Source organism: Larus michahellis, chromosome 6, assembly GCF_964199755.1.
Source record: "Larus michahellis chromosome 6, bLarMic1.1, whole genome shotgun sequence".
Lineage (NCBI taxonomy): Eukaryota > Metazoa > Chordata > Aves > Charadriiformes > Laridae > Larus > Larus michahellis.
The window spans coordinates 33,876,975-33,899,649 of NC_133901.1; the positions used below are offsets into that span (position 1 = coordinate 33,876,975).

Consider the following 22,675-nt stretch of genomic DNA (forward strand, 5'->3'; position numbering starts at 1 on the left):
TGCAGCTGTGCAGGTACGTGTAAGAAAGCAGGTTACTTCCCAACACTCTCCATCATGTGCCCAGGCATCCCTGGAAAAAATAGTAATCAATAAAAGAAATGGCCTTCGTAATGAAAGACACAAAAATTAGGTCGTCAGAATCCATGGTGTTAAAATGATAATAACGTAAGGGGTCACATTGGGATTTATTCATTTATTATTCCCTTTATTATAAAATACTGGAATTTATTCATCTGAGCCTCCACCAGGTGGTTGTGTTTATTTTTAACACTGATGTGTATTACAGATTAACATTAGGAAAATAGGAATTTATGTTTCAAGTATGTTTAGAGTGCTAGATAACCTTTTTTTTTCTTTTTTAAATGTTTCATGTCCAAACTGACCAAGAAATGTTCAAATTTGCTACTGGAGCTGCTCTCCTGGTTCCGCTGTTCATTATTATCTGTCTGTGGACAACCTAACCTTAGAAAACACAGGCTGAAAGAAAACAAATCTGATCTAATAATATCTAATAGGGATTTGGACAGACTTTTGTTTGAAATAGTTTGTGTGGCAGCTGATTGCGCTCATCCATCACCCGGTGGACAGGTCTGATGGGAAACCACCAATGTGGATTACCATCAAAAGCAAGAGGGTTAAGTTCTCCAGAAGTATACGCTTGGTCATACTAAACCTTAATTAATTAGTTGGGTTTTTTGCAAGGTTTGGTAAATTCTGCTCAGCCCAGATTTTACCTTAACTTTCATCATGTCTTCCTTCCCTGTGTGTCACCTCACTCCTCTCCCTGCTCCCCCGAAAGAGCCTGGTTTGATTTAGGTGGGATAATAGCAAATAACGTAGTTCAGACAGTTAAACTGAAGTCCATATGCCATTTATTCAAAATGAAATGTTTTTTGTGATTTTATGTGGATCGTTTAGGTCTTTGTACCCCGTCTCCCTGAAGATTAAACGACAAGCACAGGCTTCATGCAAAGATAATAATTACGAGTCTCAGTGTGAAATGCAGAATAGTGCCTTTGGAAAAGGAGATGTTCCATGTGGACTTCAAGATGCTTGCAGCTGCAGGGAAAATAAGAAGCCACAAATCTGGGGACTGAAACCCCAAGTGGTTTTAAACTAGACACATAAATACATGCATACATATATATATATGTATGTATTTATACATACACACACACACAATTGAGCACGCCAATATTGCGCCAAGAGCAGGGAGTACAAACCTGCTCATGAGACCCTGGAGCAACAAGGTGTTTCTCTGAAAGCAGTAGCAAAAGGGTGGTAAAATTGAGAATTTTCCTCCACTGGTGTTTCGAGAAAGCTGAGAGTAATCTTAAGCAGTTCAACCCATCTTCGGATCTTTCCTGTCTTTATTAAAACCTTAAACCGTGTCAACGTGCCATCAAGTTCTGCAGCTTCTTTTCTGGCAGGCAGTGAGCAGAGGTGGTTTGTGGTGGTGACATGGGCAATTATGTCTGTGTTTTGGGCCGTTGTAGATGAAACCACTGAAACAGCATTAATAAATCAAAAGAACTTGCAAGGAGAACTTCGGCCATAGATGGGTGGATTCTCGTTTATTAGGGTTTCTTCCTGAATCACTTGTAATGGCGTTGGGAGTATCTTTGCCAGCTGAGAATCAGCCTTGTGGGTTTGATTTCCTTAAGCTGTATGTGTCTTTGTGGACATCTGAGTAGCAGTTTGATTTGCAACAAAGAGGAGATGCTGGGGATACCATCCCTCCTTGCATTTTCCCTGTGACCTGAACTATCACATGAACAAAGCAAACACAGAGGAAACTGTTCAAGGTTATGGTATGCAGCTGGGGGAAAGTGTGGAAGGTGCCGTGTCTCCTATCAGCCTGCATTTCTGTTACCAAGAAAATCTAAAAATAGATATTACATTCAACAAATTGCGATGACATGAATGTTGTCTCCTAACCTAAAAGTCAAGCTGGATTTCTGATGGGGCTTGACGACAGACAAGCTGCTTGTTTCATGGCTGAAGCCAAATACCTACAAGAAAACCAAAATAGAAGTCGCCAAATGGCACCTCTTACTATAAAGGGGGAAAAACATTTAACTGGCAATATTGTGAGCAGCTGCTGGGGGAATTTAGCAAACTAAGAGGCCTGGTAGGTCAGTGACAAGGTTCTTTTCTCATTTGGTGGGGACTAAGAGGGGATGGCCAAGAAGCAAAGGACGGCCGCGGTCCAGCTGTCTTTGGGGTGGGTACCGGTCCCTCAGGGCAGGCTGGGGATGGCTCAGGGTTCAGAAGTTACCAGGGTAACACCAGCAAGCAAAGCAAACAACTCCCTTCAACCTCATCTCGGGAAATCAGGCTAAAAATAGGTTGCTGAGGCTTAAGGTTAAAAGTAAAGACGTGACCAAGCAGTGCCGTGGAAAAGCCAGCTCTGCTCATCCTCTGCAAACATCCAAAGACTGCATTTCCCTGCCAGAGCCGGTGCATTTGTTACTAGCTGTAGAAAAAGGCTTTGTGAAAGCTGTACATTTGCTAGCAACATCTTCCCATGGGAGAGTAACGCTGATGGTTGGGTTCTCCCTAAAAGACATGGAGTTTTAGAAATGGCTTTTCAACTTAGCAATGGGCCACGCATTTAGAAATGTGGTTCATACCCAAGTGAATCTGATGACTGAAGAGGTGAGAGGAGTTACTTGAAGGTAAAGTGGTGGGATTATTTGAAAGTAGGATGGTGGGATTAGTGGGTTCCCATGCAGCTGGACTGTCACAGCTTGGCGGGGGGATGTGCCCCGCTTCTAACCATCGCGTTTGTCTGCTTTACTCAAGGTCCAGCTGAAAAGCGAAGAATCAAAAACGTTTGCCATGAAAATACTGAAGAAACGTCACATCGTGGACACGAGGCAGCAGGAGCACATCCGCTCGGAGAAGCAGATCATGCAGAGTGCGCACTCGGACTTCATCGTGAGGTACCGTCACTCCGCCTTACACGCTGCTGTGGGGGACCAGCCCATCTCAGCGTTACATAAAACCACACAGAGATCATCCATCCATTGCTAGAAAACCCTTGTAACCAGAGGGCCATGAAGATGATCCGAGGGCTGGAGCACCTCTGCTGTGAGGACAGGCTGAGAGAGTTGGGGTTGTTCAGCCTGGAGAAGAGAAGGCTCCAGGGACACCTTATAGCGGCCTTCCAGTATCTGAAGGGGGCCTATGGGAAAGATGGGGAGGGACTTTTTACAAGGGCCTGTAGCAATAGGATGAGGGGAAATGGCTTCAAAGAGACTGGAAGAGGGGAGATTTAGATTAGGTATCAGGAAGAAGTTTTTCACTCTGAGGGCGGTGAGCCCCTGGACCAGGTTGCCCAGAGAATCTGTGGCTGCCCCATCCCTGGAGGGGTTTAAGGCCAGCTTGGAGCAGCCTGGTCTGGTGGGAGGTGTCGCTGTCCACAGCGTGGGGGGTTGGAACTAGATGAGCTTTAAGGTCCCTTCCAATGTAAACCATTCTGTGATTCTATGATAGCTTTGCTGCAGATACAATGCAAAGAAGAAGGTCTTCTCCAGGCCAATGTGAGATTACTCTGCCCATGGGGAACATCTGCCCAAGCCTAAACTGAACTCATGTCTTAACTGGTTTGCTTTGTCTCCATGCCACGTTCGCATGGCTTTGTGGCTTTGGGAGCAAGCACACCCCAAGCATGGGCAGAGCTTGCCGATGCTGGAGGGCCATGCTCCGTGTAGACATACACGGTGTGACTTGGCCTCACCCCTGCTCAAGGTTAATATTCCTCTTTTTTCTGATTTTCTGAATTTTTCTTCCCACAAAGGGAAACTGGAAGGCAGGGGTTTAATCTTTTGAGATCATGTGAATAAACAGTTGTATCCAGCGCTTCTCTTTAGAGCGAATTAGATAGACCCAGCTCAGTGTCCCTTGACTTCCACGGGTAAAAGCCTAAACCGTATCACTCCCCCAAACCTAAGCAGGTGCAATTCTACAGTGCACAAAATCACGTCATAAAAGCATTTTTTTGTTTGTTTTAACCCTAATAGCAAAGTTCTCCTACTCTTCGAGGATTGTGAGTTAACTGTCTGGAGGAAGTGGAGATGGTTCTTTATATGGTTTAGGTCAGGATAAGAGCGGTGGGTGGTGAGGACTTGTGGCAGGGCAATATATTTCACTGAGCTGGAGGTGTCTAAAAAGGCAGCCTCTCGTCTAAGCCAAGGGCGCTGCGTCCCACCCTCAAAGAGATGCCTGAAGCACTTGCCTTTTGCCGGAGGAGATCAACCCCGCTCCCAAAAATTGCTCCAGAGAGACATACTAACCCGGGGGCGAAACCAAATCCCTGCGATAAAAATGCAAAGGCAAGCGCCTGGCCGGGAGGGCCACCCATCAGTCGCTAAGGGGGTGTTTCCTTCCCCGGCTGATCCCTGGGATTCCCCCGGTGCCCACGGCTTCGCCTCTGACTCATGGGTGACAACTGCAGCCCGACACCCTGCCCGGCTGCAGTTTCCTTCACACTCTAATGTTCGATTCACAGCCACGGCCCCGTTACCTAGGCTAGAGCCAAATATACCTTGCGGGCTATTTCAGCCTATAGATTTATTTTCTGAAGCCTGAGCTGTCTCAGGATGGGGATGTAAAGGGAGGGGAAGTGGGGGGGACAGCCAAGCAGAGAGACATTTTGACACTATTTCCAGAAATACCGCCTCCTAAATAAAAAGCCTGAGCCTGCAAACGCTTCTTAATGGAGCCACTGATACTCGTAGCTAATAAAATAAATACTACTTCTTTCCCACGTTTTATTCTTTCAGTAGGCAGGTGAAAAAAGGACATGTTAGCCATAGGTCTTTTCCTTCCATATCATGCAGTAATTCCCATTTAGAGTAACAAGCCTCCCTTAACTATTTTTAATACGCCGTGGAAATCCTGCACTGGGAAGGGACTTTCTAAGTTATAAAGTCCAAACTTTTGCATGTGCCACAGCTAGAAAAATCCTCTCTGGTTTATCAAACTCCATGTCTGCATTTCGCACTCGTTGCTCCTTTTGCACATTCATGGGAATTTTAAGTTGTTATAATTTCCATCCTGTTCATAACCTTTTTACACCCTTTCTTGAGCCAGCTGGGATAATGATTTTCTGGGTGCTATGGGCAGAAGTCTTATCACCTCGGTAGATGAATTGTGTTTTGAGATGTCATGTGAAAGATGGGTTTAAAATGATGTTGGAAGAAGGACACAACCTCTGGGATATCAGAATGGGAAAGACAAAATTCCTGAAGAACTCGATTCCTTTCTTAATTTATCGTGAAACTCTTTGTTAAAAATCATCGAAGAATAGTTCAGTTTGGTTATTAAAATGCATTAAACTAGTTAAAAGAAGCAGAAGAGGCCAAATACCACTAAATAATTTTTTTTTCGTAGATAAACCGAGAACCTCAGAGAATAAAATGCTCCGGGTTTCCTATAGGGCGAAACAAGTGTTGAGCAGTGGGTGTCTGCACTGAATCTGCAAATACTTAGATGAATAAGAAAGTAAATAAAAAATGAATTCAAATATTGTGACATTTCAAACTTAAAACTGCTTGATCTGTTAAAATAGTGCCGTTTCATCATGTATAAACTTTATGCTTCCATTAGAGGTGATAAGCAATATTTGATTTATTTTTTTTTCTGCGCATTTTAGGCCAGATTTGACACCCATAAAATTTTCTGGAAAGCAATTTTTCAGCAGGGCTGCCTTAACTGGAGAAAGTAATGCCTTCTTGCAGTAGTATTTAAATTACCAAGCAATTAAAAATACTTAAGTTACTCGGATTCTTGATCCATTTCTGTAAAACGTGATGTAGATGAAATGTTTATTAAGATCAATCATATTGTGTCCAACTGACAAGAGAGAGGATTTTTTTCTGTTAAACCAGTAAATTTTAGCCATATGAAAGGGTCAGTAAGTTTGTTCCAACTTTTCTGAGCAGCACGTCACAACTGAGGTTTTAAATGTGAACGTAGGTGATACTGGAGTAAATGGGTTCATTTTTTTTCCCTTTAAATTTTGTTGTGGCTGCAAATAGCTTTTAGCTACAGAGTATTTCTCAGGTAGATCAATTCCGAGCTTATTCAGTCCCCAAACTCCTGCCTACATCACGGCTGTGCCTGCTGGGATCTTTTTCTGTTAAACATGCCAAAAAAATAGTGGGTAACTGCTGCTGAGCTGCGTGCTGGATGCTGCACAAACACAGACAGGGGACAAATGTTGTCTAGCATTGTGATGTGAAAGCATATCGGAGCCAAGCTGTAGCTGCTGAGATGTTTTGCCACGTACCTTGAGTTAATATTTAACTGAATGCTTTCAAAAGGAACCGAATCCCGCTGTGTTTTCCCCCTGGTCCATCACACAGCTCCATAAAAGGTATTAATAACTGGATTTATCACTAGCTGGGAAGAGCTAGAATCTGCAAAACCGCCTGGTTTAATTTATATCGTGTCGCGTCAGCCCTTTAATTTTTAACTCTTGAATATTCCTGGGAGTGGAGCAATTACACCATAACAGAATATCCCTCAGCATCCCCTTCTGCTGCAGAGCTCAGATTTTTAAAATTCATTTCTAAACATTGCAGCTGCTGCAAAGAAACATTTCCGGTATCCCCATACAGCAGGCTCGTTCCTGCAGGTATATCCCGAACCGATACACCCACACATGTAACGAGAAGTACAAAAGTAGTTCACCATTAAAATTAAATAAAGCAGCTAATACTGAAGTTCCTATATTTAATTCCATAGTTCCATAGCTGCATGTGTTTAATATATCATATTAACCAGAGCACGGATTTTACCGCACAATTTAGATGGCACTTGAGAAGGAGGATAGGTTCCTAAAGCCTGGCCCATCTATCCCTTTAGTCAAACTCCACTTTCAGTCCCTGGGAGGAAGAGGAAGAGTGCTTTTAGATGCCTACAGGTCTGCAGGTTGTCTTTAAACTCTCCAAATCAATGGGTTTAAGTTCTGAAATGAAGCACTCATTGGGCAACGCTCCTTTGAGATGATTAAATGGAAGGAAGATCTGCAACCGGACTCTGTAGCATGAAGAATAAGATGATATGGATGTTATAAAAAATGGAAGGAAAACTTCTCTTTCAAACACATCTGGAAAGCCAAGTTACACCCCTAGAAATGGCAGATTTTATATGTAGCACCTCTTGTGCTACATGTAAAAGTGGTGACCTCTTCTTCTTCTGAGGTCCGTGATACACTTCACCACTCAGACGCCCATCCTTTTCCCACCCGAGAAGAGGCATTGAAATGATCTTCATAAATGTAGCGCTAGCTCTGAAGGATACCCTTAGTCTCATGGTGCTCCCTGGGCTGAAGCGCGTGGTCCACGAGAAGTGGAAACGCTTGGTGCCTTCCCTTGTATATGGTGGATTAATTTCTGATTTTCTTGTTTGCCAATGCCAGGCTCTACAGGACGTTCAAGGACAGCAAGTACCTGTACATGCTGATGGAAGCCTGTCTAGGTGGAGAGCTCTGGACAATTCTCAGGGACAGGTGAGTTTTAAGAAACTGTTATCTTCAGAAGTGGAATATTTTCTAATATGCCTCTGGATAACCAAAGGTCTTTATCTTTCACGGGCCAAACGTGGATCTTACCATGCTATGTTTAATTTAAGATCCCAGAAAGGTGGGGCTATATTTTTGTTCCTATGCAGATAACTAGGGACAAAGGGAATCCAGTCACACCTGAGAACAAAGACTGATGTAGGTTGCGTCCAACGTGTACAAGGCTTTGTGTAAGTGGAGGCTTACCCAGAGCTTCTCGTGACCTCTCTGAAAAAATACTGAAGGCGGTGATGGTAGCACTGGTAGTCACGTGATGCATCGCATCGACGACAAGTTGTTGACTGCCCTTTCCCTGTATCTTCACCTCTAAAAGGTATCCCTAAATAACCAGCAGCATATTTAAATTTTAATTTAATCAATTATATAATTTATTTTTTAATTATCTAGAACAATCACTTTTTACAGCCACAGAAATTACAGCTGTGTCCTCACTGCCCCTGCTACCACTTGTCGGGTTTGAGAGCCTGGCTGGAGGCTCAGGCACCTGATGGAGAAATGTGGGACTGTCCTAAAGGTGACAAGGACTTTGGGCACCACGCCTGATGGAAGAGAATAACCCTACAGGGTGCGACCAGGCATTGCAGGAGGTGCAATGTCAAGGCCAGTCTCGCTGCCTTCTACAAGACTTGGTCTGGAGATGTGGTCCATCCAGTGTGGCACATTTATGCGTTGCTGTTGTGCCCGTTTTAGACTCTGGACTTAAAAAACAAGGCCCAAAGGCAGCAGTGGCATTAGTGAGAGTTCACAGTTGCAAACGAAATCCATGGGAAAGTGCGTTTTCAAGGTAAAAAGTGCAGACTTCTTCCAAGTCTTCTGAAAAATTACAGTTTCCCATCCCAGAGAAAGACCTCCAGTTTTCAGCTCAGTGTTTGCTCCTCTGTTACTGTGAATAGCAGCATCCACCTCTGTCATGGAGGAAACGTGATAAACAATGTCTATTAATATTTCTTAATATTTGTGACACAGTCAGGTGTGATAGCAGGTGAGCAGGAGGGAGTCAATAGTTCTGCATGGACTTTTAGTCCAGATATCACGTATTAAACGAGGGCTGCTCATCAAACGAGGGAAACAGGATCATGCATCAAATCCACACCCTGCAAGGAGCACTACGCGGTCGGGACACAGAAGTGCCATGGGAAAAAATAGTTAGGAAAGCATGTAATTACATACGGCACCATAAAGCACAAGGAAACGTCGTATTTCCTGCCTTGGGAGGGTTTGACCTTTCAGTCTTTGGTTTTGGTGGCAGGTGGGTTGCGGGGGTGTACGTGCGACAAGCACGCAATACGCCCGTGGGACAGGAAAAGATGTGGTGAATCACGTGTAACTATGTAATAGGCTCATAATTGGAATGTAATTTAATGAAATTTGGAAAGCGAAATAAATGCATCGGGAAGATTGATCAGAAAGCAATTTCTTTTTAATTACCTAGAACGAATTCTTTTGTAATTCTTGCTTTTCCTCACAGCATGCCTTCTCTGGACCATTAAAACAAGAACTGTAGCAAAGTTACCAGGTGCCGGGTGGTATTTTTCCTCCCCTTTGTCAGAGCCTGATAATTTCATCTTTAATTCTCTCAGCTTGAAATTGTGGTTCTGCTGCCACCTAGCTTGGAGATGCTTCTGAGCGCAGCCAGCTCCCACCACGTGCTCTCAGCAGGCAGAGGAATATGGTTTGCTTTGGAAATCTGGTTGCAAACTGGTGCCGAAACGAGGATCCAAAAGTGCAGCTTCTGCTGAATTTGCAAGTGCCACTTGAAGTCCTGGCAACTGTAATTTTTCTGCCTTTTGTCTCCGTTACGAACAGTAGTAGGGGAGTTCTTGATCTCCACAGCTCAAAAGAGCTTTATCACCCAAAAGTCAAGGTTTATGATAAAAAATCGCCTTTTACTTAGAAGGTATTTGTAAATTTTACCTCTATGAGGTGTAATTATAAAAGAAAACTAATTTTATATTAAAAAAATAAAAGTATTTTAGATGTGAATGTTTGATAGGAAGGTGGATTGAAGGCAAAGATGGTAACTTCAAAAATGGAAATGCAATTAAATTTATATATAAAGGTGAGTTCGGGAACAGGTAATTTCCAGGTATAGAGTGATTCTACTGAACTGTGTAGATTTTTTGACAGTAGGGTGAAGTCCAGTAAGGGAAGAGATCTACTAATCGCTTTATCCCTTTCTTCTCTCTCGTTTTACGTAGAGGTTCGTTTGAGGATTCGACGACCAGGTTTTACACGGCGTGCGTGGTCGAAGCTTTTGCCTATTTGCATTCCAAAGGGATCATTTATAGGGACCTCAAGCCAGAAAACCTCATTCTGGATCATCGAGGTTATGCCAAGCTGGTGAGTGCCTCCAACATGGGGTTTGGCCCAAAAAAGTCACAGCTACTACCAGACAGCTGGCGCTAGGGGTAGAGGAGAACACAAGATTAACCACAGAGGGTCAGAAGGAAAGTCCACCAAGCCCAAGGTCCTGTCTGATGGTGGTCATCAGTAGATGCTGAGATGAAATCAGGGCAAGGGTGTTGTCACTCACCACCAGGATGTTTTCTCCAACCTCCAGCAAGACTGAGGAGGCTCAGGGTACAGCTAAGCTGGAAAACACTAATTCTGGCTTGAAATTCAGATTGGTGGTCCTGAAGTGGAAATGTTTAGAGAAGAGCGTCAAGAGAAATACACCCAGCTGGTTTGGAGTTACCAAAAGACTAAAAAATAACTGGCCAACACAGCTTCTTGCTTTATAAGGACCACTTGTGTTTTTGCGCCAATAACACACCAGACTGATCTGTGCAAACTCCTCTGGGGGAGGAGAAGAGAAAGACTTCCCTTGGGGGGAGGTGCTGGAGGATGTGGGCACTTGGGAAGCCACCAGAGAAGGATGGGGCAATGCACTCCTAAAAAGAGTTGTGTCCGAGAGGGGCTGATGCCCTCCCTGAGAGTCACGGAGGGGCCAAGGTCTCTGCCAAGGTCTCTATTTCTCAGCCTGGGGACTTTTCCCTACCTTCGGGAAGGGAAACTCAGGAGCGGTGTCAACAGGTGGGAGCAGTAACTCAGACCATCACCACCATGGACCTTTATGGCCTGGTGGAAGCCACCATGTGTCACCATGAATGACATCAGAGTTTATCCTCTACAGCATTTCGCTGAGGCTGGGGGTTCCAGCAAGCTGTCGGATGATTGAGGAGCATTAGGTGTAGGACTGTCCTTCTCCCCACCGCAGGAGGATCTGGACCAGGGTTTGTGCTGGTCCTGTCACCAGTCCACAGATCCTTAGACATTTTGATTTTTGTGGACGCATCCATGGTAACATAAGAAGTGTCCCAGATCCCTTGTGGGACTGTGACCATGTAGGAGGACGTTTTGCTCCTGACCAGCTCGAGGTGTAGGAGCATCTCGCAGCCATCGAGGGACAGCAGCGTGTGCTACAGACCACAGCTCTGGGCCAGCACAGAGGGCAGAACGGGTAGAGCTAAACATACAGTAAACCTATTCACCCGAGCTCTGTCTGGGGCCCAAAGGACAGCTTCATTTCCCAGTATAATCTGATTTTCTGTGCTTGCTGGTGCCACAGGGGCACTGCTGTAGGGGCACGCTAAGATTTGTGAACCTGCCAGCGCGTTGTAACAGCCTCGGGTAAATTGGGAGAATTGGGAAGACACTTGCTCTCTATATTGGGAGAGAAATCTGAACTTTTCAGTAGATGCCAAAATGGTTAGTATTTAGCCTAAATAGTTCCTTGCTCAGGCAAAGCCTGGGAGTTAAAAAAAAAAAAATGAAAGCAAAACAAATCAACCTGAGCTGTGAATGATAGGAAGTTACATCTCCCTAGAAACCCTTGGTGTTAGCATTTGTTCTTCTTCCTTTTATATTGCTAAGGATAAATCGGCAAAAAGGTCACTGCAGTTGCCTGGTTGTGGAAGGACCCACGATGCTTTAGTTAGGAGAATATTCCCACGAGGAAACCTCCTTTCTGCTTTGCTTCACTTCAAGAGGAGGGGAGCGCATGGCTGACATTCCCTCTCGTGCTCTGCCCTGATGGCACTCTGCTCCTTTCTGCAGGTCGATTTTGGCTTTGCAAAGAAAATAGGATTTGGAAAGAAAACATGGACTTTTTGTGGAACCCCGGAGTACGTAGCCCCCGAGATCATCCTGAACAAAGGTCACGACATTTCGGCAGACTACTGGTCACTGGGAATCTTAATGTATGAACTCCTGACTGGCAGGTATGGGCATCGGGGCTGGCTCCGCTGCTGAAAATAGATCCGAATATTTCTGCCGTTGTCACCCTGATTAGGCGAGGGGAAGGTTCAGAGCTGGTGTGCGCTGTTGCGGCACAGCACTGTGCTGCTGCACCTAGCAATTAGTTTTTCCAGTTTAAATCACAGCTTCCGTGCAGACCTCTCAAAGGGCAAGACATGAGCAGGCTTTTTAGGAAATGCTGTGAAATGACGCCAAAAATTCATTTTTTTGGCCCTGAGTGAGCTCAACATGGTGGGGAAAAGGTTTGCGGTTCCACTGGGGAGGTGCAGTGATGGGTTGCCGCACGTCTGAAGAGGAAGAGGTAGACCTGGCACTCTGGGGACTTGAGTCCCAATAGCCATCCTTTCCCCTGTTTAGTTTTTGGATGTATATTTTACTGCTGATGTTGGCAGTAGTGGCTTCCTGGCACTTCCTCACCTCATCCCCCATTGTTAACTCACAAGATACGGGAGCTGGAAGAGGATCCATCACCTCAACCTGCTTACCCTTTGGGGCCAGACCCAGGCCCCTACTCTCTTAAACCAATGGAAACCTAATTAATCGCCACTGAAAGCATGTCACAATATCAAACAAGAGAATAAGCCGGCAAGTGTTGCTTGGTCCCTTGTTCCTTGGGCGGCTGAGGCATGGGCCATCATGGAAATGAGAGGTTAAGCTGTTGCAGAAAACATCCCTTTACTCTTTGGTACTTCCCTCCCGCCAGCATCACTGAAATCCAGACGGTATCAGAGCTACTTGGCTGAGAAATGGTTAAGATCATAGAAAGCAAAGCATTGCTAGTTGTCATATACCTTTTCTCATTTCAGTAGGTTATTCTGTTTTGCTTTGTTCGGTTTTTTTTTAATCAATCTTTAGTGCTATTTTAAAGACAAGCTTTTAATCTTCTTTATTTTTCCTCTCCCCTCTGAAGTCCCCCTTTCTCAGGCCCAGACCCCATGAAGACCTATAACATCATATTAAGGGGAATAGACATGATTGAATTTCCAAAGAAGATTGCCAAAAATGCTGCTAATTTAATTAAAAAGCTATGCAGGTAAGCACGTGAGATTTATCTCATTCATGTGAGAAATAATCACTTTGATCTTATTTGCAAAGAAATTAGTTGTTTGGGAGGATTAAGAAAGTAACTGATTTTGTTATTTGTTTTATAGGGACAATCCATCAGAAAGATTAGGGAACTTGAAAAACGGAGTGAAAGATATCCAGAAGCACAAGTAAGTGTCTTCTCCACCGTCCATCAGATCCAACCCACAGAAAGATGCATTTCAAACACTTCAATTTTCCGCAAAAAAACACTCAAACTCCTTTGGCCTTTCCCTTCTAGTGTGCTTTAGACTCTAACTGAATTTCCGTCGGGCGTTTTTTTCCCCCACATTTTGGTATAGATGCCAGCCTTGCCTATGAGCAAAACACATTGCACATTGGCCATTACCTTTTAGCTGTTCTCATTGCAGAAGAGCATTTGGAAGCAATCCGACTCGGCCACTGCCTGCTTGGATTTTGGGGGTTTGCGGAACCCCTTTCCAAGGTTTTCCTTGATTTCCTTTCCACCCCCGCCCAAGACGCTTACTCTCTACCCGTAGTGTTAATTCATCATCTCTTTTGGACTGATGAGAGAGTGTCGTTAAATGATGTCTCATGAGTTTTCACACTGCTGGAGGGGAATAAGAACAAGTTAGAGGCCCATTACAGAAGCAGCTTATCTCATCCATCCATGCTGGTCTTTCTCTTCCCTCATCCCCAAAGCAACAGAAATGGGTTGGATGGGCATTTTGGGTGGATGGGTTGAAGGCTCAGCTCAGGACTCATCCACCCACGTGAGCTGCCATGGTCCGAGCAAACCCAAAGTGCCCAGACCAGGAGGAGGACATCCCTCTGCATGCCCTTAGCTCCCAATCTCATACAAAGAAAGGACATCGGGGGTCTCATGTGGGAGAGATCAATCCTATAGGAAGGAAAGAGCAGCTGCCAGGACACCTGCAGCGAGGAATGGTTTTCTTCTGAGCGTTAGGAATTTGTACATGCCAAGGTATCACCACACACTTCATTTTCAGTCCCAAAAAACATATGTAAAGATCACAGGAAAAATTATTAAGGCTGATTGAACAATTTGAAGAGACGACTGCGGGAGATGAAACTCGCTCAGCAATTTAAATTTCATTTTGTGCTACAAAGAGATTTTTGCCGTATGTCTAACTGTTTCATTATTCCCTCCCTTCTAGATGGTTCGAAGGCTTTAACTGGGAAGGGTTACGGAAAGGGACGCTGACACCTCCTATAATACCAAGTGTAAGTTTTCCTATGGATATTCTCCTTCCTGGCCAATGAGTTTCTCTTATGTGAATGTTGTGAGCTTCGGGCAGCACTACACTGGAGTTAAGCAGCGCCAGCATGTGCTTTATTTCTTCTGAAGATGCTTGAAGAAGTCACGTTGGAGACATTTCCAGCTATACTTGGTCTCCTGGCAGTCTCTTCCAAGGGAAGGTGGTTTGGGGAGGGCATTACTGCGACGAAATGCTCTTTGCAGCAGAAGGTCAGGGCAGGATCACTCACTATGACACATTTTTCTCTTCCTCACCTGCTCCGCTTGTTTCTTTGTCTACTTTTCACATTTCAATGGAGAGCTGCCACTTTCACCCCTTCTCTCAGCTGTGTCCTCTTTCTTTCTCCTTTATTCTGATTTCTTTTGACGAGGTAAGTGGGATTTGTGTGCCATCTCCATTTTCTTCTGCACTAACCTTTCTCTCTGTCTTTTCTTTTGTGCTTTTCACCCTTTTTTTTCCCCTGCGTCCGTGTCCTACATGAAAAGCCCTGTTACCGCCTAGTTTATGTTTAACTGGGGGCAGACGCGGAGGGACAGCTCGACTCATTTTCCTTTGGAGCAAAGCTCTTCCTTTGATGTCTTTGTGAGCTCTTTACCCACAAAGCCTGCCGCAAAGGGAAACCAAACAGGATTAGCTGATAGAAATTACCTTGGCCCCTTCTGTTCTGCAGCCTCCGCTCCTTGTTTCAACTTAATCCCTTTCTCTCTGTGCCTCTCCCGCGGGATCACCGGGAGAATGACATAAGCAATCGTGTTTAATTGCACCCCGTTGCTCTGTCCGCCCGTGGTCCTGCACCTCCTGCAGCAGCGGCAGGCATGGCTCCGGCGCTAAATCTGCCATCCCGATGTTTTCTTAGCAGCTGTGAAAGAGCAAGGTGGTTTTTTGCATCCCCCCCTGGCCCCGACTTTTGCCCTGTGGGCTGCAGAAGTGAGTGGCAGTCAGTGGGAGAAAGCAGGACAGCAAATATCTGACTAAAGCAGGATGCCCAAAGAACATATAAATGTTTTGTAAGTCAAGACTGTGTTTTTTTCTGTTAAGCATCTTTTTAATAAGTAATAATTTTTCAGCGGTACTGATCACCGCATTTCAAGTCAGACAATAAAGTCCAGTTTGCTCCTTTACATCCAGTTTCAATTCCTGGTTTACCTCTGCAGGACGTCATTGTCGCCTGAAAATGCCCCAGTATGTTTCTGTAATTGGTTTTAGTGGATTTTTAGTTTAGGAAGAACATTTCCAATGCTGGTTTTACCCAATATACATGTGGGCTCTGCATGTCCAACCCTCAGACAGCATAACCGGCCCCGATGACTTCAGCAGTATGCCCTCTCTATGGGCATGAATTGCTTCCTGGTATCCCCAAGCTGGGATGCTGTTCCACCACCAGGAAGGGTCTCTGCTCCTTTGGCGTTGCCTAGAGGAAGGCCGCTCTCCAGCTTCTTGTGCACGTTTTCTTTGCTTTTGCAGTGAGGTCCAACGCGGTAGGAGAAAGGGGTTGTGTAAGCACCCAGTTCACTTCATTGGCATTATTTCTTGGCATCGTCAAGGCTGCATGTTCGTGGGTCTGATGACGTCCTACCAGAGAACATGCCTGTGATTCCTCCCAAGAGAGTGATCTGCTGTCACCCTCTTGGCCAGCACACCACCAGCAAGGCTGTCTGAAGTAGACAGAAGCATCCTTCCCTCTTCAGAGGAATCCTTCTTCAAGGACAACTCAATGCTGACAGCCATACATTGCCCTAATCCCAATTCAACACGGCTCATTCTTTCCTAGAGTCCTCTTGGGACTAATATCTTCGCTAAACATACTCTTGAGATCCTCTCCAAAACCTGCCTTCAGTTGCTTTGGCAAAAGTCCCAACTGCCATTAAGGGCCACATCTGAAAAGTGACCTAAAGTACAGAGCTCTGGGAGAAGAAAACAGTTTTTACTTCTATCGGTGCACCTCTCCTTGTTGCCTGGAAAGGACCCAGCAGGGCTAAACATAGAGACTAGCTATTTTCTTAAGAAAAAAAAGCCTTCCCCGGCTCTTAAACCCTCCTCAGCAGTTCTGTGGTACTTCCAGAGAAGCAATCGAAAGCTGCGCCTTAGCTCTTATTCCACAGGATTTTAGGAGATCTCAGTTTACAGCCTGCTCCTAGGACATGGCTTCAGGGAGCAGCTGGGCCTCGATACCACCCCTTAAATCTGTGACTGAGCTATCCCAAAAAGCTTCTCCTACTTCTCAACTCTTCCAAAGATGTGCTGTCTTGCATCACAGCTCTTGCCTTTGAGAGAGACGTGCAGATCTCCGCACCATAATCCATCTCAAGCCCTAACATTGGTAAGCGGCCAGACAGCTGATACTGACGTTTGCACTTGTCTTCTTGGATGGACAGGAGATAAATCTAGAGTGTCGTTTCTTGGCTGGAGAGGGCACTGAGAGTCTCAATGTCATGTCTCTTGACAGTGAAAGACTGCAGGCTGTGTTGGTGACCTGGACCTCAGAGCTGTGGGGCATCACACACAACAGCACTAGCATCCCATAAAGTCGATCAGCAGAGTAACAATTCATCCAACCTTTCTTCCCCAAATCATATTTCTTCTAAGAAAAAGAAAACCCTCTACATTTGAGGTGTTGGATATACCCATCCTTTTTATTTTGTCAGATGAACACAAAAGGCAATCCATTTCCCAAATTTCCCTTAAAGCCTCGCCTAACCAGAGCTCAAATAAGTGTGCCTGCCCTGCTAGGTGCTCCCAGAGTGGACATCTGCAGAGGAGCTCCAGGGAGCTCCATAGATGCTTTCACCCAGTGCAGTCTACTTACACGCTGTCCATCACTGCTGAGAGGCTTTTGCAAGAAGCTCCAGCTCGTGTGCATCCTCTGTGAATGTCCACACCAACTGCATCTCTCATACTTTGGTAGCCGGTATCTTGTACATACATCCCCAACACTTCTGCTCCCTGAGGGAGACCTCACATGGGGTGGCCTGAGAGAAACAAAAGGAAACAGTACCTAAAGGGGACCTTACAGTACCTAAAGGGGGCCTACAGGAAAGCTGGGGAGGTACTCTTCATCAGGGAGTGGAGCGATAGGACAAGGGGGAACGGTTTTAAGCTGAAAGAGGGGAGATTTAGATGAGATATTAGGAAGAAATTCTTCACTGTGAGGGTGGTGAGCCCCTGGCCCAAGTTGCCCAGAGAAGCTGTGGCTGCCCCATCCCTGGAGGGGTTCAAGGCCAGGTTGGACGGGGCTTTGGGCAACCTGGTCTGGTGGGAGGTATCCCTGCCCAGGGCAGGGGGTTGGAACTAGATGATCTTTAAGGTCCCTTCTAACCCGAACCATTCTATGATTCTATGATGTGGTCCAGCCCACGGCACCATGGAGGAGATGAAGATGCTCCAGTGTGGAGCACCCCAAGGGTGAGGACCCCGAGGGTGTGGACACAAAGGGTGAAGGCTGACCAACTCAACTGTGCCAGCACCAACAAAGCAAACAGTATTTGCTACACAGTGAAATATCTCATCACTCTGTAGTACTCCACTAAGCTTTTACAGGGTTGTTTTTTTTTAAATGAATTGAGTGTTCAAGGATCTTCATTTTCCCCAAGATGTTTTCAGCAGCCCAGAAATGCTGATGCAGCCGGGCAGCAAATTAAGTGTAGACATGAAGTTGGAGCCCTTGTTGATCAAATAGTCCTTTCCCAAGGCTTATAGCAGCATCCAGCATCAAATCCATCTCCTGGACTGTAGGCTGGGCTCTGGCCGTGGCTTCTGCACCAGCTGCACAAGTGAAATGGCTAAAAAATATAGGAAATATTTCCTGCACAGCACCGCTATGGCAAGTGCAGTCCCCTCCAGCCTGCTCTGGCTACTTGCAGTACGGCTTAAAGTTCCGATTTTCTCTAGTAGACACTGATTGTTTTGGTCTGGAGAGCTGCTGGTCTGGTTTTTATATTGTTTCATTTTTTTAAATTGCATTGAATGTATCAGAATCTCATTGTAAGAAAGTTTCAGTCATTGTAAAGCAAAAATAGGTAGAAATTACCTAGATACGGTAGATTTTGAATGACATTATTTCCAAAAAAGAAACGTACTTGACCTTCATCCTGGGAAGACGGGTTTCTCTGGTAGGCTCCTTAGGCTGAGCAATACTTGTCAGGAAACTCAGTGGCAGCCGGGGCCCAGCTCCTGGCCTCCAGTTCAGGATCCTGGAGTCATAAATTGGAAATCCTGGTCTTTGGGGAGGCCCAAGGCTTTTCTGCCAACCTGGTGGGACAGTTGATCTTGAAGTAGAGACCCTAGAGGGCCTGGATCATTAGAGTAGGGGAGCTGTGGGAAGTCCTCATGGGATTCAACAGAAGTTGTTGCATGCAGAACTTTCCTTGCTTGCTGCAGTTAGCAGTGAATGCTCGTGAATGGTCAGGGTCATGAGATGGAGAGGAAATGTCTCAAAGGTCCACTTTGATGACCATCATCTTCTTATCACTCGCTTCTTTCCGCAGGTTGCATCTCCAACAGACACAAGCAATTTTGACAGCTTCCCAGAGGACAGTGATGAACCACCCCCTGACGACAACTCAGGATGGGACATAGATTTTTAATGTATTTCTCTTACCTGCTTCTGCCTTGCTGAAGACAGCTTCCTGGGACATATGGCTGCCAGCGAAACCGAAAGAATTGGGGAGGATTAGTGCTCGGGGTCACCATGATGCCTTGATTGATGCTGCTACAGTAACTACAGTGGCATTAGGACTTATTGCTTAGATGACAATAGTGCTCTTCATGTTTTATGTTCGAACTTAAAATAGCAGTTGACATGGTGGTCCTGACGCAAAGCCTTTCACCAGTAAAGAGATAACGTTTTCTATCACTGCGATGATCTTGCTACGCTCTTAATTATAAAAGTCGAGAGATACGTAGTGTAAGATGCACTTAATTCTAGCTGCAAGGTACTGGCTTTATTGGTAGGATCAATAGTAATTTATTAAGTGCTGGAGCTAAATACAGTGCAGGATTTGGGCTCTTCCCACCCTCCAAACTCTGTAGGTCTTCTGCTGTAGGCCAGTGTAGGAGCAAAGGAGGACCACAACCGTACTGGTCAAAGACTTCACGTCAAAGCAGTGGTAAAATTTGTCCTTTTTCCTAACCGAGCGGTATTCTTGACAAGACTGAATGTTACCTTTCCTCTTTCTTTTGGGGAATTTTTTATTTTAGCCTGGTAAAACAAAAGCACAACTGCTCTAGATCCTGTTAAGGCAGATATGGGTCGCTTCTCTCATCCAGCTGAGAACATACTGTAACACGACGTTTGGGGTTGTTTTTTTTTCCTTTCCCTTGGTACAAATACATAACTGCATGACAAAAAAAAAATCATAAAATTAATCCGTTTTACATATAAAATAGCGCTTAAATAATGGTCCTGTAATAAAGTGACAGCAGCCCACTGGTCTTACTGATTAGCTATTAGGCATAAAATTAAGCTTAACTTTTACCTTTTTAGAACCCAAAGGGAAAATGCAAGACCCATAATGTACTTTAGAGGTGCTACGTATATCCTTCATCTGTGAATACAAATGGAGTCAATGACCATTTCAGAAATATGTAGCAAGAGGCATCATTCATCACGCCCTTAGATGACTTTACGTCTCCATGTCTGCATCTCTTCCGTGTTTAGTACAAAGCTAATTAAAATAAAAGGTGGTAGAGGGCCGGTTTGCTGGCTGTGTTTGTAATATTGCCCGTAAAAATGTAATCCTAATGCCTCACACCAGACAAAGGAGCTCCACGGGAAAGTCCGTGGAATTAAATGGAAAGCCGATATGGGATGTGTTTGTGCGAGGTCTCCGTGTCCCTGGTGTACTGGGTCCCCAGTGACCGCATTTAAGGCACAGGAATGGCTAGAGCTAAGTCAGCTCGTGTGAAAAAAATTGCTGGGGAAAGCAATACTATTGTCTGTACGCTTTTCCCTCACTTCCACTGCTTTTCCTTTGCTTCAGTGCAGTCTGTTCGGGTTTGTAGGGCGTAACAGAGGCATCCTTGTCCTGGATGCCTGCTGGTTGCATTATGCACGGGACTAAAAGTTCATCAGCTTTCAAGTCTCTGTGGCAGAGCCTGCCCCAAAAAATGAGCAGATGCTGCCCCGTTTCATCTCAGAGCTGCCAAGAGCTGTTGTGTACGCTGGAAGTCAGAAGATCAACTTTTGCTGAAAAGTCGGTCATATGACTTTTGCCTACGTAAAATGTATCTTTTATATTTGCCTACGTAAAATGTGTCTTTTAACAGTAAAAAATTATATCCCCCATGCTAGGTCACAACTCCTGCCCGTTTCCTAATGAAAGCGACTTAGTAGAGCAGATCAGAAAGGTATTTTCTCCCCTCCTTTGACAGCATTGACGATGTCTGCTGTTTGCCAGCCAGCTAAAGAGCTCGGTCATGGCGACGCCTTTGAAACTGGTCCGTGTCGCTGAATTTCCTTCCTAATTCTCCGAAGGCTGAGGCAATGACATCGGCACAGTAACTTCAGGTTGTTTCCGCTATCCGTTAGTTATTAAGACTTTGTTTGCCTTCAGAAGCGTAGGGAAAAGACGGTAACTACGTCTCCCGGGAATTACTCGTAAAGGGCAAATACCCGCTTGCTTTTCAGCCTTTCTCTGAGGGATGGAAGACACTGAACGCCAATGCTGAGAACTAGGGCTAAAATAATCACTAGGCCTCTTAGCAAACAGGCTGCTGCCTAAAAGCCGAATTCTTTACTCGCATCCCCCTGGTTTTTCACTCAAGGATGCAGCGACATTGGAGGAGGAAACTTGTTGCGTTTGGTAACTTTCTATAGAAGAACAGAGAGAGGAGTTTGTCCCAAAAGGATGATATTTGGTAGCTGAGGTGCAATTGTCGGTCAAGGGGTTGCCGGGAGGAAAGAATATATCAACAATTCTGGGCGGCAACCCGAAAACGTTACGAGAAGAAGGTTTTAAAATGGGCTGATGAGTTCTTTTTCCTCTCCCTTTTCCCTTGTGCCGCGCACGGTAATGGATACCTGCAGTGTGCGGCATGCGCCGTACCAGATATGAGTTTGTTTTGATATCAAAAACCTCACTCGACTTCCATCACTGTTCCTAAGCGTACTTTTAAACACGATACTTAGCATATGTATATGACAAACGTCTTCATTTATAAGTAATATATTTGAGTTGCATTATATATATATATCTCTCTCTCTCTCCACAACAACGGATTGCCTCTGTGTTTCCACTTACTGTCCTCTCTTCTTTGTCTCCTTTTTTAATACATGGGATGACGGCGTATTAACGTAAGGGGAAATGAGTGCCCGTGTTTAAAACGAGTGGATGAAGGTGGGTGTCGCTAAGACACAGCCGATCCGTAGCTTCTCACAGTGCTGCATTTACCCATAGCAAATTCTTATTTAACAACAGGACCACAAGCGAATATTTCTGTAAATAGGTATTTTCGTGTTGATATTTTGTGGTACACATAGAACTTTTTCTTTTCGAGTTCCATGGCATTATTACTTCATTTCCTGATTTGTAATGTAATGTTTTTAGATCAAGATAGACTTGAATTAATGTCATAATTGTCAGTATTATTAAACTTTATGTCAACTGTACTGTTAACTCATCTGTCCCATAGTTTTAGAACACGACTAGCTATCTGGCATTGTTGCAAGTGCCTTAAATCCATGGCATCCTATTGAAAAAAAAAAAAAAAAAAGGTTACAAATTTGGTGTTATGCTGCATGACAAAGACAAACACACCTCAAAATGTCGTCCTTTCTTAGCTTGCTGCGTTTTACAGTTCTTTCTGCTACCGATTTCTAAGCCTTTATTATATAATATTGATGAATTACAGAAATGATGAAGTCGTTCTCTTATTTCTGTTCAATGTACCAGAGCTGTGTATCTGTTAATGAGATACAGAGTCATTTCTGTGAAATGTATAAATGTTAACGTGCGGGTCAAATTAATATATGACATCCTATCAGTCCGTAGACAGGTATTCCTGTTTTGCTAAGCTGTGCAGATTCAACCCATCGTGCCGTCCAGCGCCAGCCCCCCCACTCCCGTCTTACGCAAATCCCGTTACAAATCTCCCACCTGGAAAACAAAACAAAACAACAAACAACAACGACAAAAAAGACAACGACCAGCGACTCGCTGCGCAAACCCCCACCTGCGGGGGCTTTTTTTTGGACCCGAACCACCACCACCCCCGCCACAATGTGAAGGCGGAGCTCGTTTGGCACCGCTCAACGAAACAGGATCTGTGCTTTTTTGCCCCTCTTCCCCCCCATCGCCCCGATTCCCCCCGTATGTGGCCCCCATTGGAGGCGTCCCGCCGAGCCCCGCTGGGAAGCTAGGAGCTCCTCATCCCCCCGCCTCAACCAGCCATAACCCCCGGATTTGGGCGGTTTTAGGGCTTTACCGGCAAAAGGGGAAATTTTCGTTCGGAGTTGCCTGTCGAGTCCCAATTTACGCTGTTTTTACACTAGCCCTTCGTTTTATAT

At 45.0% G+C, this 22,675-nt stretch overlaps 1 protein-coding gene across 8 annotated transcripts in view; it reads left to right on the plus strand.

The window, feature by feature from the left end:
- The window catches only part of PRKG1 (protein kinase cGMP-dependent 1), a 530,425-nt gene extending 508,561 nt beyond the window's left edge, over nt 1-21,864 (plus strand). For all 8 annotated transcript variants that reach the window (XM_074590625.1, XM_074590626.1, XM_074590627.1 and 5 more), the window contains 8 exons: nt 2,806-2,945; nt 7,430-7,519; nt 9,790-9,931; nt 11,648-11,811; nt 12,759-12,881; nt 13,000-13,062; nt 14,071-14,137; nt 18,657-21,864. In XM_074590625.1, coding sequence (XP_074446726.1) covers nt 2,806-2,945; nt 7,430-7,519; nt 9,790-9,931; nt 11,648-11,811; nt 12,759-12,881; nt 13,000-13,062; nt 14,071-14,137; nt 18,657-18,755 — 888 coding nt within the window. In that variant the 3' untranslated portion in view covers nt 18,756-21,864. The remainder of the gene's footprint in view (nt 1-2,805; nt 2,946-7,429; nt 7,520-9,789; nt 9,932-11,647; nt 11,812-12,758; nt 12,882-12,999; nt 13,063-14,070; nt 14,138-18,656) is intronic.
- Nucleotides 21,865-22,675: the final 811 nt, after the last annotated feature.